The following is a 16,221-nucleotide window of genomic DNA, read 5'->3' on the forward strand; positions in this document are numbered from 1 at the left end:
ACTCTAATAGTAATTTTAGAGTCTTGAGAAGGACACTCCAACATGTAAGCATATACAGTTACAAAGTATGAAGACATGTAGGAGACTCCCTAACAAGGCAGGTCCAATGTTAAAGATACAAGACATTTTATACATCACTAGACTGAAACAAAGCAGGCAGAATGAGCTGTACTTGTACAAAGGAAAAAAAAAAAAGTCAGGGCTCATAAATTATACTAACCTTATTACAGTGACGTCCGATGCCCATTAGAAAGTTGTCTGGTTTAATGTCTCTGTGTATAAAATTCTTTGTGTGTACATATTCAATTCTACTGATCATCTAAATATATATATAAAAAAAAAAAAAAAATCAACGTGCAGAAAATTAACATACAAAAACCATAATGAAATGAGGCACAATTAAAGCACAGCATACTAGCACATTATGACAGGCTTATCTGTAAAAAGGTATCACGCCAGCCGCAGAGTTACTTCTGACAGGGCTAACACCTTCATCCAGTCTTCCTTACGGGTTTGCAGACTCCAGCCATTCGAATGGCTGAGCTGCAATGTTGTCACGCCCACACATGCGCACAGGAGCCATGGCACAACACTCTTGATTGACCGCACATTCAGTGTGCCCTCAATTCAGAGCGCAGTGAACATGCACCAGTGACGTCACTGGCTGCAGAAATAGTAATATCTCCTAGACGGTGCATGTTTAGGAGATACTTATTGTACCTACTTATTGTACCTACAGGTACGTTTTATTATAAGCTTACCTGTAGGTACAAGTGACTAGTGTTTACTACCGCTTTAAAGACATCCCTGTTAAAAAAGAATACTTGCCTCTCCAGCTATTTGAGCTACTGGAGCTCACCTCACCATTGAGAAAAATCTTGCCTGGAAATCTGCAAAGACACTGATACTTCTGGGAGTATTCCTCTCCTGTGTCTCTAGCTGTACTCAGTGGTGACTTCATTGTAAATACTGGATGGAGATCAGCAAGAGGAAGCACTAAGTACAGTGGAGAATGCAGCAGATGAACACTTTTGGGAGTGTGTTTCTCAAGATTTCTCTTCAATGGAGAGGCATTCAGCAAACCAGGAGAGGCAAGTACTTACTCTTTTAAAAGGAGATTATCTTTGGGAATATCTGAGACATTGATGTACTATTGCCGACAGCATCATGTCTTTTTATTTTGCCATAGTTCCACTTTAACTATTTCCAGTTCAGGCCAATTCTGACATTTCTCTCCTACGTGTAAAAATCAGCATTTTTTCGCTAGAAACTTTTTTAGCACAGGCCCTGGAGAATAAAATGGCTGTTGCAATTTTTATGTCGCTCCATATTCACACAGCAGTTAAAGTGTAAATTTTCAGGGAAAAAAAAAAAAAACACTTTATTTTTAGTGAACAAAAAACATACTATTTATCGGCGTAACACACGCAACTTTTAAGAGGGAAGTTTCAGGGGGAAAAAAAACGAAATAAAAAATGTTAAACAAAGAACTTTGAAGCAAAATGAGGGTCAGTCCATAAATGCAGCCTGATCAGTGCCCATCTGCAGCCTCACCATTGCCAATTAATGCAGCAGTCACACAGTCCCGCCTCCTATGATAGACAGAACAGTAATCCGATGCTGGGCCAGGAGGCAGGACTGTGTGACTGAGCACCGGGTACACAGGAGATTGCGGCTGTGTGTAATCCAGCAGCGCTCGTCCCTTCTCCCCTTAGAGAAAGCAGGAATCGCCGTATAACACACACGTGATTTCCCCCTGATTTTTAGGGGGGAAAGTGCGTGTTATACGCCGATACAGAAATACTTTTTTTTGTAAAATATAAAAAAGATGTTATACCGAGTAAAAACATATACATACACATATATATATACATATATACATATATACATATATATATATATATATATATATATATATATATATATATATATATATATATATTAATATATATATATATATATTAATATATATATATATATATTAATATATATATATATATATTAATATATATATATATATATTAATATATATATATATATATATATATTAATATATATATATATATATATATATATATATATATATATATATTAGAGGTCGACCGATATGGGTTTTTCTCTGGCCGATGCCAATATTTAGAAATCTCGGTGGCCGATATGTGATGCCGATTTTTTTGGGCCGATATATTAGGCCGATTTTTTTTTTTTCCTTTTTTTTTTCCTTCATCTCATAAAATTTAACAGTTAGACCCCTTTCACACTGGGGCGTTTTTCAGGCGCTTTTGGGCTAAAAATAGCACCTGTAAAACGGCTCCCCTGCAGTCTCAGTGTGAAAGCTTGAGTGCTTTCACACTGAGGCGATGTGCTGGCAAGATATTAAAAAAAAGTCCTGCAAGCAGCATCTTTGGAGCAGTGTATACCACCACTCCTGCCCATTGAAATGAATGCGCACCGCTGCCAAAGCGCCTGCAAAGCATTTCGGCAGCGGCGCTTCAGGGGCGCATTTAACCCCTTCCTCGGCTGCTAGCTGGGTTATAAGCGCCCTGCTAGCAGCCGAATAGCGCCGCTAAAATGACGGTAAAACGCTGCTAAAACTAGCAGCGTTTTACCGTCAACGCATGCCCGCTCCAGTGTGAAAGCAACCTAAAGTGATACAGAAAATTTTTTACATTTAAACATTTATTAAACAAAACAAACCTCCAATCAGTTCACTTGTATGTAGAATTTAGATTAAAAAAAATATAAAAAAAAAATATATCTTAAAAATACACAAAAACAGGTAATCAAAACTTTTGGACGAAAAAAAAATGGGCTAACTTTACTGCTTAGTTTTTTAAAAAATTTATTAGTGTATTTTTTTTTTTAATTGCGTTTGAAAGACTGCTGCGCAAATACCGTGTGACATAAAATATTGCAACAACCGCTATTTTATTCCCTAGGGTCTCTGCTAAAAAAAATATATAATGTTTGGGGGTTCTAAGTGAATTTCTAGCAGAAAATACAGGATTTTTACTTGTAAGCAACGAGTGTCAGAAAAGATTTAGTCTTTAAAATGGTTAAACTGAGAACTTCTACACACAGAGTTCAGCTCATTCAGAAGTGTAAACATTGTATCAATTCAGGTTCTTTTTATCAGATTTGGCAGGCTGCCCAGAGAGGGGAGAGAAGTGCTTCACAGAAGAATACAGGCAACTTGTATTGACTTCAGAAGTCATTTACAAGTCGCGCTGAGTTATATCGGCCTTTTTTATCAGCACAATCGGCCGATGCCGATTAAGAAAAAACCGTCAAATATCGGCCGGCTGATATATCGGTCGACCTCTAATATAAATCTATCTATCTATCTCCAAAAATAGATTAAAGCTGCCAACACGTAATTTGTGATACCAAATCCTAAATCATACTAAAATATATAGTGTAGTGCGCTATATTATTAAATTGTATACTAGGACTATAGTACAACACAAAGTGTATATAAAAAATAGTGACAAATTTAAGTGCCCATATACAGGTCCATCAAGCCACAGCTGTAACCAATATGCAAGTAAACATTTCCAGTGAAAAGGTGCAAACAAACTACGCTGAACCACCAGGTGAGCCAAGTGTTCATGGGATTAGTTAGTAGTGTACAGAAGATGGTCAAGAATGTTTCCACTTTCTGTTCAGCTCACTGGAAATGACAGGGACATTGCATTTCTGGAAAGATCAACAGGTATTTTCTGCATTTAATGGGGGGGGGGGGGGAGCCTCTTAGTGCTGGTTCACACTTGTGCAATGACAGACATCACATATGATTCGCACCACACTGCTGTGCAAATCACATGCGATGTCCATACAGCGCTCCCAAACAGACACAAAGATGCTGCTTGCAGGACTATTTCTAATGTCCTGCAAGCGCACTGCCCAGGTGTGAAAGCACCCATTGCAGAGAAAGGGAGGCAGTCTCCAGGCGCGGCTTCTAGCATTAAAAACGCCTGAAAACTGCCTCAGTGTGAAAGGGGTCTAAGAGCAGAAACAAAGCAGTTTATAACAAGCTTACATTACTCTCCAAGTGCAGCATTCTTTCCAACGATCCCTCCCCTTCAAAACCTATCTTTAGCAATCGGTTATTAGCACACCGTCTATATTCAATCCTGGGCATAGAGACCGATATATGTACTAGGGTAAATAGAGCCCATGCAATAGAGTACAACGGCAGTCCCTATTGGCACCCATTTTCCATAGAATGGGGCACAGGTTGCAACCACTATAAGCACATCTTGCAGCTAAACTTGATTAGCAAATATTTTGACTGTTCCTGTGGTTGAGGACAGGGCTTTTGTGCATAATCATAAAAGTGCAATTACACAACATCTCTTGAAATGTCAGCTGCAGCCCTCTTCCAGCTTCTTCTGCTTATACACATCAGACCCATTCTACTCAGATTTTATACACAGTGTGAGCTGAATGTGGTCTGCAAAGACCAGTTTTAGCATATCTTCCATCTCTAGAACAGATAAAATTACCTGGTCTGCTAACATAAGCACAGTTTTCATTGTGAACCTGCGCGAACAAAAGTTGAACAGATCTTCGAGACTTGGCCCAAGCAGATCCATGACTAGAACGTTGTAATCTTTTTCTTGTCCATACCACCTAAATGTAAACAAACATAAGCATGTGTGACAACAATATACAAAATTAATGAACAGTTGACATATCCCACTGTGTGATGTGGAAACAGAGGCCCTAAATTTAGAATACTTTCTACATGTAGAGTACTTTCCTGGCATCTAATGTTAAAGGGAAAAAAGCTGATGTTTCATGTGATGTGTTACATATGTGTTTAGTGTTGTATACAAGTATGGAAAGCACTTATGAGCGTCTAGCAGGTTTAAGGAATTTTGCAGCACAGAAGAAAATGTGCAAGCACAAATTGTCATATAACATTAGGCAGGCTAACCTATTAGTAGCAGGGTGAATATAAATCAATGGAAAAAAAAAATTCAGTTTTTTTTTTATCATCACGTTTTAATAAAAATGCTTTTGGGGACAAAAAAAAAAAAAAAAATCTATCTAAAGATAGTTTTCTATTTAAAGATACATTAATAATTTAGTTTATTCAGCACGAAATGGAGCTTAGTTATCTAGCACGAGACCGTATATTCTGCAATATTTACATTTTTGGTAAACCCATTCAATTAATCTAAGCTCTGCAAGCTGAGATAACCTGCACTGCATTGAGGCAGTCACACAATTTCACAGTAACCATAAGAAAAAGTTTTGCAAATCTATGTACACCACAAACTGTATGAGTGAATCGGTTCTGATATCGCTGTTTTACTAACCTGACAGCTTATTATTCTAAATAGGAAAGCTTGCTGGTAGTTAGAATCTTCAATATTTGCAAACAAAATAAAGAACAAGTCCTTTCAGATCCATCAAGGCAGCGCCTGTTAGCGGGCATCCACTCAACTGCTGCAGTCATGTCCCTCACCTTGTTGTGTCACTGTTGCATCACCAGCCCTCCATTAAAGTGAATGGGACGGTTGGTGAATCAACAGCAAGTCAGAGGAGGAGCCGCTGCGGGACAGAGATGACAGTTGATCTTTAAAAATGATGATTTAAATCTGGTTGATTTAAATCAAGCTATTTTACTAGTGATTCAATCACGATTTAAATCGTAAATTATAACTGACTTGATTTAAATCAAATCTACCCCGATTAGTAGCAAAAGGAAGTAATTCTGAGGACAATTCACAGTCCATGCCATGACCCTCTAGTAGCAACACAACTACCATATCACGGACTGTGGAAAATCTTGCATTTCATTTGGGTATCAAGGTCCCAGAGTCTGGAGAAAGTGATGAGGCACAGAATACAAGTTGCACAAGGTCCAGTGTGAAGTTTCCACAACCAGTGATGATTTGGAGAGCCGTGTCATCTGCTGGTGTTGGTCCACCGTTTTATCAAGTCCAAAGGCAGCGCAGCTCTATACCGGGAAATTCTAGAGCACTTCATGCTTCCCTCTGCTGACCAGCTTTACAGAGATGCGGATTTAATTTTCCAGCAGGACTTGGCGCCTGCCCACACCGACAAAAAGTACCAATACATGGATTAACCGCTTCAGATCTGGGCCATTGCCAAATGACGGCAACAGCGCAGATCTAAATTGCCGGGACGACGTCTATTGACGTCGTCCCGTGCACGAGCGGCCTGCGCGCCCCCTGCAGGGCGAGCGCGGCGGGCTCGGTGATCAGCGAGTCTATCAGACTCGCCTGATCACAGATCAGAGTAAGGGGTCGGTCCCGACCCCTTACCACATGATCAGCTGTCAGCCAATGACAGCTGATCATGTGATGTAAACAGAGCTGGTAATCGGCTATTTTTCCTCCTCGCGCTGACAGCGTGAGGAGGAAAAAAGAAACCCGATCACCGGCGGCCGTGAGAGGGACATCAGTCCCGATCACGGCGCTCTTCTGATACAGAGCAGTAGGCAGCAGTGCCGCCTACCAGTGCCCATCAGTGCCACCCCCATCAGCGCCCCCCATCAGCGCCCCCCATCAGCACCCACTTCAGTGCCCCCCATCAGCACCCACTTCAGTGCCCCCCATCAGCACCCACTTCAGTGCCCCCCATCAGCACCCACTTCAGTGCCGCCCACCCGTGCCGCCTTAACTGTGCCCACCCGTGCCGCCTTAACTGTGCCCACCCGTGCCGCCTTAACTGTGCCCACCCGTGCCGCCTTAACTGTGCCCACCCGTGCCGCCTTAACTGTGCCCACCAGTGCCGCCTTAACTGTGCCCATCAGTGCCGCCTTAACTGTGCCCATCAGTGCCGCCTTAACTGTGCCCATCAGTGCCGCCTTAACTGTGCCCATCAGTGCCGCCTTAACTGTGCCCATCAGTGCCGCCTTAACTGTGCCCATCAGTGCCGCCTTAACTGTGCCCATCAGTGCCGCCTTAACTGTGCCCATCAGTGCCGCCTTAACTGTGCCCATCAGTGCCGCCTTAACTGTGCCCATCAGTGCCGCCTTAACTGTGCCCATCAGTGCCGCCTTAACTGTGCCCATCAGTGCCGCCTTAACTGTGCCCATCAGTGCCGCCTTAACTGTGCCCATCAGTGCCGCCTTAACTGTGCCTATCCGTGCCCATCAGTGCAGCCTATCAGTGCCCACCAGTGCCGCCTCATCAGCGCATATCAATGAAGGAGAAAAATTACCCGTTTGCAAAATTTTATAACAAACTATTAAACATGATTTTTTTTTTTCAAAAATTTCCATCTTTTTTTGTTTGTTTAGTAAAAAATAAAAAGCCCAGCTGTGATTAAATACCACCAAAAGAAAGCTCTATTTGTGGGAAAAAAATGATAAAAATTTCACTAGGGTGCAGTGTAGCATGACCGTGCAATTGTCATTCAAAGTGCGACAGCGCTGAAAGCTGAAAATTGGTCTGGGCAGGAGGGGGGTTTAAGTGCCCAGTAAGCAAGTGGTTAAGGATCACGGTATCACAGCTTGATTGGCCAGCATATTCGCCTGACCTTAACCCCATAGAGAATCTGTGGGGTATTACCAAGAGGAAGATGACACAAGACCCAACTATGCAAATCAGCTGAAGACTGCAATCAAAGCAACCTGGGCTTCCGTAACACCTCAGCAGTGCCACAGGCTGATCCCCTTCATGCCACTCCACATTGATGCAGTAATTCATGCAAAAGGAGCCCCGACCAAGTAATGAGTGCAAACTATACTGTGGACATACTTTTCCGTAAACCAACATTTCTGTATTAAAAATCCTTTTTTTTTTTTAACTGGTCTTTTATGTAATATTCTAATTTATTAAGGTACTGAATTTTGGGTTTTCACTAGCTGCAAGCCATAATTATCAAAACTAAAAGAAAGATGCTTGAAATATATCACTATGTGCAACGCATCTCTATAAAATATCTGGGTTTCACTTTTTGAATTTAATTACCGAAATTAACTTTTTGATGACATGCAACACCTGTATGTTGGCCTATGTGTCAGTGAACATTTGGGCGTTTACAGGCTGAAAAATAAATAAACCCATCACAACTGCGTTTTTTGATAGGAGCTCTTGGACAGAAGAGACAATTGACGTGCCTAAGGTGCATCAAGCATTTTTTAGTATTTTTCTAGTGTTTTGAGGAAAGATACTTATAAAAACAAATGTCTATGTAAAGAGCCAATTAAAAAAACGGCTCTTTACCATGTGGCTGGATGTGTCCAATCACAGCCTGTCACATGTCCAATCACAGCCTGTCACATGTACTGTCTACATGCACGGCGCTCGCAGAGCGGCGATCGGGGACGATGTTTGTCACCCTGAGACAGCCCAACCCCAACCGCAGTAAAGAGTCAATGAAATTGGCTCTTTACCATGTGACCGGCTGTGTCCAATCACAGCCAGCCACAGAATGTCAACAAACCGCGGGAACGAGATGTTACCAGGCTCTCCTCCTCGATCGTGTGTGAGAAGGAGATTGCGGTAACATCTCGCTACCACTTAGTGTACACTAACCACACTGATTACCACCCCCTCCCCCCCCAATAAAGAGGACCTGTCACCAGCCAAAGTACCCGAGTGCCCGGCCACCAGAGTACCCGAGTGCCCGGCCACCAGAGTACCCGAGTGCCCGGCCACCAGAGTACCCGAGTGCTCGGCCACCAGAGTGCCAGAGTGCTCGGCCACCAGAGTGCCAGAGTGCCCGGCCACCAGAGTGCCAGAGTACCCGGCCACCAGAGTGCCAGAGTACCCGGCCACCAGAGTGCCAGAGTGCCCGGCCACCAGAGTGCCCGGCCACCAGAGTGCCCGGCCACCAGAGTGCCCGGCCACCAGAGTGCCCGGCCACCAGAGTGCCCGGCCAGAGTGCCCGGCCACCAGAGTGCCCGGCCACCAGAGTGCCCGGCCACCAGAGTAACAGAGTACCCGGCCACCAGAGTAACAGAGTACCCGGCCACCAGAGTAACAGAGTACCCGGCCACCAGAGTAACAGAGTACCCGGCCACCAGAGTAACAGAGTACCCGGCCACCAGAGTAACAGAGTACCCGGCCACCAGAGTAACAGAGTACCCGGCCACCAGAGTAACAGAGTACCCGGCCACCAGAGTAACAGAGTACCCGGCCACCAGAGTAACAGAGTACCCGGCCACCAGAGTAACAGAGTACCCGGCCACCAGAGTAACAGAGTACCCGGCCACCAGAGTAACAGAGTACCCGGCCACCAGAGTAACAGAGTACCCGGCCACCAGAGTAACAGAGTACCCGGCCACCAGAGTAACAGAGTACCCGGCCACCAGAGTAACAGAGTACCCGGCCACCAGAGTAACAGAGTACCCGGCCACCAGAGTAACAGAGTACCCGGCCATCAGAGTAACAGAGTACCCGGCCATCAGAGTAACAGAGTACCCGGCCATCAGAGTAACAGAGTACCCGGCCATCAGAGTAACAGAGTACCCGGCCATCAGAGTAACAGAGTACCTGGCCATCAGAGTAACAGAGTACCTGGCCATCAGAGTAACAGAGTACCTGTCACCAGGCCATCAGAGTAACAGAGTACCTGTCACCAGGCCATCAGAGTAACAGAGTACCTGTCACCAGGCCATCAGAGTAACAGAGTACCTGTCACCAGGCCATCAGAGTAACAGAGTACCTGTCACCAGGCCATCAGAGTAACAGAGTACCTGTCACCAGGCCATCAGAGTAACAGAGTACCTGTCACCAGGCCATCAGAGTAACAGAGTACCTGTCACCAGGCCATCAGAGTAACAGAGTACCTGTCACCAGGCCATGCCTCATAGAATATACGTTGGGGTGTTTGCTTTCCAAAATGGGGTCATTTTGTGGGTAATTCCATTGTCCTGGTGTTCAAGGACCTTCAAAAGTGTGATAGGTAGGAATGAAATGAGATGTGTAATTTATGCTCCTAGAACGCCCGAAGGTACTACTTCAATGTTGGGCCTCTGTATGTGGCCAGGCTGTGTAAAAGTCCCACACATGTGGTATCGCCATACTCGGGAGGAGTAGCAGAATGTATTTTGGGGTGTAATTGGAAGTATCCATATGCTGTGTGTGAGAAATAGCTTGTTATGACAATTTTGTGGAAGAAAAAAAAAAAACAATTCTTAAATTTTCCCAAGACTTGTGGGAAAAAAATATAACTTCAAAAAACTCACCGTGCCTCTTACTAAATACCTTTGGGCTGTCTACTTTTTTAAAAAGGGGTCATTTGGGGGGTGTTTGTACTTTCCCGACATTTCAGAGCCTCGAGAAATGAGATTGTCGGGTGTGATCAATTTTCAATGATTTACACCATAGCTTGTAGGCTCTATAACTTTCACAGATACCAAATAATGTCCACTAATTTGGGTTATTTTTTACCAAAAAGATGTAGCAGTATAAATTTTGGCAAATTTATGGACAAAAATGACTTATTTGCAAAATTTTATCATAGAAACTAAGTTTTTTTTTTTTTTTCAAAATTTTCGCTTTTTCACTTATGTCACAAAAAATAAAAAACCCAGTGGTGATTAAAAACCACCAAAAGAAAGCTCTATTTGTATGAAAAAAATGATAAAAATTTTGTTTGGGTACAGTGTTGCATGACTGAGTAATTGGCATTCAAAGTGTGAGCGCTGAAAGCTAAAAATTGGTCTGGGAAGGAAGGGTGTATAAATGCCCTGTATTGAAGTGGTTAATGCCGATTTTTTCCTTACAGCAGTTCTGACATTTTTTCCGCTACCTAGTAGTGTGCATGGACCCTAAATGTGGTAGAGATCAGGGAAACCTGCTTCACCTTCTCTGGATGTACCATAAACTGGTGTGGTACTGAGATGGAGTTATAAATTATATACATCAGATTTTCCATATGCAGTTAGAATGTAATCCACTTTTTTGTATTTTAGGGTATGTCATTACTGATAATCACCATGCTGTGGTTAATGCAACACGAATACTATTTACCAGGAAAAAAAAAAAAGAAGTGGTGCAAACTTTCGTAATTCAAACTTTACCATCACTCAGTAAATGTGTAGCTTTTATCCTTTACAAATGGTTACCAGCCTAAAAGTGACGCACACAAATAAGCAAACATTTCAGCTTGCTGGCCAAACAAAACATGATCCTGGGCTCTGATGCATTATAACCTAGAGACCCAACCACCACACCGTATATGTTTTTCTATGACTGGCTTATGCACTGCTTCCGGGGGTAATGCTGTAACCATACACAGTTGTGAGCATGTCTTGTGATCTTCCAATCCTGTGAAAGAGTGCCTGTCTTCTCCAGCTAAGTGTTTTTGTTACATGTCATGTATATATAAATGTAAATTGTATTCTGAAAAATGGATGCAAAGAGCAGTTATATTTAATTGCTGATACTATGATTGCATCCTTTACCTCCCCACACCCCCTCCTGTCCTTTGTGTATTGCATGGTTGTTAAATTGATATTGAGCAATTAAATCTTTAACCGCTTGCTGACCAGCCACCATTATTATACTGCGGCAGGTTGATACGGCTGCGCAAATCATCGCTTCAAGAGCTCTAGGGGGGAGCGCACCTGCGGTGCAACGCCGATGCGCATGGCCAGCGGCCACGATTTGCTTCTCAGAGAGCCAGAACGGGGATCGATCAATGTAAACCGACAGTTGGTCATTCTGTCAGTGAAGTAGAGAGATCCACTGTTCCTAGTGATCAGGAACAGCGCTCTCTTCTCTACCCACTGTCAGTCCACTCCCCAGTTAGAAACACCTCCCTAGAAAACACTTAACCCCTTTCCCTGCCAGTGACATTTATACAGTAATCATTGGCTATTTTTAGCTCTGATCGCTGTTTAAATGTCAATAGCCCAAAAGTGTGTCAAATCTGTACGCCGCAAACCCGCTTAAAATTTCTGATCACCGCCATTACTAGTAAAAAATTAAATAAAATTTATAATAAAAATTCCATAAATATATTCCCTATTCTGTAGACGCTATAACTTTAACGCAAATCAATATACGTTCATTGCGATTATTTTACCAAAAATTTGTAGAATACATATTGGCTTAAACTGATGAAAAAATTTGTTTTGTTTTATTTTTATTTTGTTTTAGGGATATAGCAAAAAGTAAAAAATTGATTGTTTTTTTCAAAATTAACGCTTTTTTTGTTTATAGTGCAAAATAAAAACTGCAGGAGGTAATCAAAATACCACCAAAAGAAAGCTCTATTTGTGGGGGGGGGGGACGACATGTGTTTGTGTACAACGTCGCAATTGTTAAAGCGTCGCAGTGCCGTATTGCAAACATAGCATGCACACAATGTGGGGCAATGTCTCTCCCAGCAGCATCCGCTGGCAGTACCTGTCACTATGTGCAGCGCGCGAATATATTCATCAGAAGCCCTGGCAATTCCTCGCCTGCCCACAATGACAGCAGTCTTGACAGGATGCTGCGGAGGAGTAATGTCACCCCAACACAGTCGATAGCATCCAAAAGCTTGCTAAAAAGAAGGCTAGGAAGCAGCATTGCTAGGGAGTTTCAAGAATCCGGCTACCAGAAAAAGTATATTCCTTGCTTTCAGAAACAAGTAACCTGGTAATGACAAGGTCACTTTAATGTTAGTAGTTTATAAACCCTTAGATCCAACCCTGCTGCAACTTCACAACCGGTTACTGGAAAAGCTATTTGGTTTGAATCTTGTTTCAGATATGGACAATATCTTAGCAACAGGAACAATAAACTTAGTAGGCATATAGAATAGATGCCATTTGTGCGCACACTTATATGCCAGTGGATCTGCAATTCTGTACTGCCAAATCTTAAAGTGGTTGTAAATCTCAGGACATAAAAAATGAACAAGGCATAGCCCTCTAGTGTGTACTTGTCTCAATTATGAGCACCAAGTGTTCTGTCTTCTGCTTTGTTCCTCTTCTGACATATTTGACAGCCTCAGCTCTGTGTCTGTGTTCAGGGGGGTGAGTGCATTCCCTCCAATCAGCTCTCCTTACTGAGCTGTGCAGAGTCTAACTTAAGCTCTCCATCCCTTTTCTGAATGCTCAGACAAGCTTTATAAATTCTGCACTTTGAACGGCTGTAGAAAAGAGAATACTGAAGATAAACAGGTACAACTCATCTCTCTAACACCTGAGGCCAGTCACTTCACTGGGTACATGTAAGGGATTACAACCACTCTAAGAGAGGCATGTCTGCTCAATAGAACAGTCAGGTCAGGCATGTAATACTACTATTTCCTGGTTTAGTGTTGCAGCTTTCTGCTTGCTTACTGGACAATAAATATGCATTTTTTCACTGCCATTTCTGATCCAATAAAGAAAAAGCAGTGAAGCTGAACCGGGGAATAGTTGTATTATCTTACAGATATGCACTTGGCAGAATTGTGAGGCTCACATTACCTCCCCAGGAAACAAACCTATTAATGTATTAAAGAAAAACAAATGGCTTTGGGTTCATCTTAAGTTTGAGCATTTTTCCTTTTGTGAAAATGATTCTCTTATGGTTATATTTATATAAGTAAATGTGTCATTTACCAGTCACCACAGGTGTACTGCAGCATCTTTCTTGTGAAACAGGTCCCAGAAGACTGCAGGAACACTCAAAGCGCATTTAAACATTTTATTTCACCATTTATTGAATGTATTTATTTTTTACACTTTTTCTTTTGGGAAACGTCCCTTGTGATAGCACGGGTAGTGACAGGTAAGCATTAGAGATCCGAGGGTATTTTAGATCCAGATTTCTCCTCTGCACACAAAAACCATCTGATCAAACCAAAGCCTGTTTGCAAAGGCTTTCCACACCCTGTAGAAGTTACTGGGGAGCTGTAGTCATGATCTTGGGATCACTGTTTCTGTCCAAGGATGTGCGTGTGTACACAGACACACACACAGCAGATGGAAAGGCGTTAGTTACCAATTCACCTGTAGGTGTTTGGTATGTGTCACATTCACTGTTTAAACGTTTATGTAATAAAGAAATCTATGTATTCTCTAATCTTTCTGTAAAATATTTAGATGGCTAGTGGGGATTAAAATGTTTGCTGCAATCAAGACACATAGTAAATACTAAATAACATGTTGAGTTTAATTTTTTTAACCACTTCAGCCCTGGAAGAATTTACCCCCTTCCTGACCAGAGCACTTTTTGTGATTTGGCACTGCGTCGCTTTAACTGACAACTGCGCGGTCGTGCGACATTGTACCCAAACAAAACTGACGTCCTTTTTTTCCCACAAATAGAGCTTTCTTTTAGTGGTATTTGATTCCCTCTGCGGTTTTTATTTTTTGTGCTATAAACAAAAAAAGAGCGACAACTTTGAAAAAAACCCAACGCATTATTTTTTACTTTTTGCTATAATAAATATCCCCAAAAATTATAAAAAAAAATATTTTTTTCCTCAGTTTAGGCAGATATGTATTCTACCACATATTTTTGGTTAAAAAAAAAATAAAATCACAATAAGCGTACATTGATTGGTTTGCGCAAAAGTTATAGCATCTACAAAATAGGGGATAGATTTATAGCATTTTTATTAATTTTTTTTTTTACTAGTAATGACAGCGATCTGCGATTTTTATCGTGACTGCGATATTACAGAGGACACATCGGACAATTTTGAAACGTTTCTGGAACTATTAATACAACGATCAGTGCAATGAAAAATGCATTGATTACTGTAAAAATGTCACTGGCAGTGAAGGGGTTAACACTAGAGGGCGGTGAAGGGGTTAACTATGTTTCCCTGGGAGGTGATTCTAACTGAAGGGGTGGGGACTAACTACAGGAAGTGACAGATCGTGGTTCCTAGCTAATAGGTACACACAATCTGTCACTCCTGTCAGAACAGGGAAGTGTGCGTTTACACACACACACTCGTCCCTATTCTGTCTCTCCTTTTCACGATCACTCGTGGCCGGCGGTCATCACAACCGTCGGCCACGAGCATCAGCACCCTCACTGTGCAGCGCGAGCGCCTGCTATCCGGACCCTGTGAGCCCATGTACAGTTAGGTGGTTTCGCGCAGGGGAGCCAACCTATTCCTATCCCAATAGCACTGTATTAATAGCTTAACATACAGTACATACTAGAGCCCTATGCATCAAACAAGTAACTAGAGATTTGACAATAGCGTTTAATTATATTTTTAATGTGGGTGTAGCCAAACAAAACATATTTAAACAGGACAAAGCTTTGGAAAAATGACCTACCGGATGTGTGGGATGCCAACTCCTCCTTGCAAAATCTTATATAGTTTACTTTCATACAACAACTGTGGGTGACGAGCTTTCTGTGACTCAAGTTTTACAGCAACTTCCTGCAAAACAAGAAACAATGGTTAGTGCCGTAATTTGACTTTTGTATTGTTAAACAAAGCTCGACTTGGTGCATACTTCTGGTAAACTTTCAAAAGTTAGACTAGAGCTGGGGAGCTCAACTATTTCACCACAAATGTAAATGAGCCTTTACTATCAGATCTCTGCAAACCCTAAGATTATATGGATACCAAGTGCAGGCCCTCAGAACAGCCACAGGGTTGTGTTAGTATAGTTAAAGCATTACAGATATACCTATCAACCTTTACAAACTGCAAATATCCATATCCACCGATCATTCATAACATTATGACCACTGGCAGGTGAAAGTACACTGATCATCTATCTTCCAATGGCATGTAAAAGCTGGTGGGATATATTAGGCAGAAAGTGATCATATTCTTGAAGCAGATTTTTTTTTTTTTTTTTTTAATGGGCAAGCGTAAGGATTTGAGCCGCTTTGCCACGGGCCAGATTATACTGGGTCAGAACAACTCCAAGACTGCAGCTATTGTGGGATATTCCCAGTCTGCAGTGGTTAAGGACCTACCAAATTTAGTCCAAGGAAGAAAATCCAGTGAACCGGCAACAGGGTCATTGGCTGCCAAGGCACATTGACGCACAAGGGAAGGGAAGACTGGCAAGAGAACTCCGATCAAATAGAAGCGACAGTGTAGTTTAAATTGCTTTACAAGTCAACGCTACTTCTGACAGAAAGGTGTCAGAACGCACAGTGTATTGCAGTTTGTTGCATATGGAGCTGTGTAGCTGCAAACTGGACAGGGCGCCCATGCTGGCCTGTGTCCACAGCCAAAATAAATGCGTGCATCAGAACTGGACCACAGAGCAATGGAAGACGTTGGCCTGGACTGATGAATTCAGTGAGTTTGAGATGTTGATTTTGCCTCCAAATT

General features: G+C 42.2%; 1 protein-coding gene across 5 annotated transcripts in view; it reads right to left on the reverse strand.

Moving 5' to 3' along the window:
• The window catches only part of CSNK1A1 (casein kinase 1 alpha 1), a 67,927-nt gene that overhangs the window by 23,031 nt on the left and 28,675 nt on the right, over positions 1-16,221 (reverse strand). For all 5 annotated transcript variants that reach the window (XM_073620571.1, XM_073620573.1, XM_073620574.1 and 2 more), the window contains exons 2-4: positions 15,203-15,309; positions 4,506-4,632; positions 221-319 (exon numbers count right to left, since the gene is read on the reverse strand). In XM_073620571.1, the coding sequence (XP_073476672.1) occupies positions 221-319; positions 4,506-4,632; positions 15,203-15,309 (333 nt within the window). The remainder of the gene's footprint in view (positions 1-220; positions 320-4,505; positions 4,633-15,202; positions 15,310-16,221) is intronic.

Source organism: Aquarana catesbeiana, linkage group LG03 (genome assembly GCF_042186555.1).
Source record: "Aquarana catesbeiana isolate 2022-GZ linkage group LG03, ASM4218655v1, whole genome shotgun sequence".
In the NCBI taxonomy this organism is placed as follows: domain Eukaryota; kingdom Metazoa; phylum Chordata; class Amphibia; order Anura; family Ranidae; genus Aquarana; species Aquarana catesbeiana.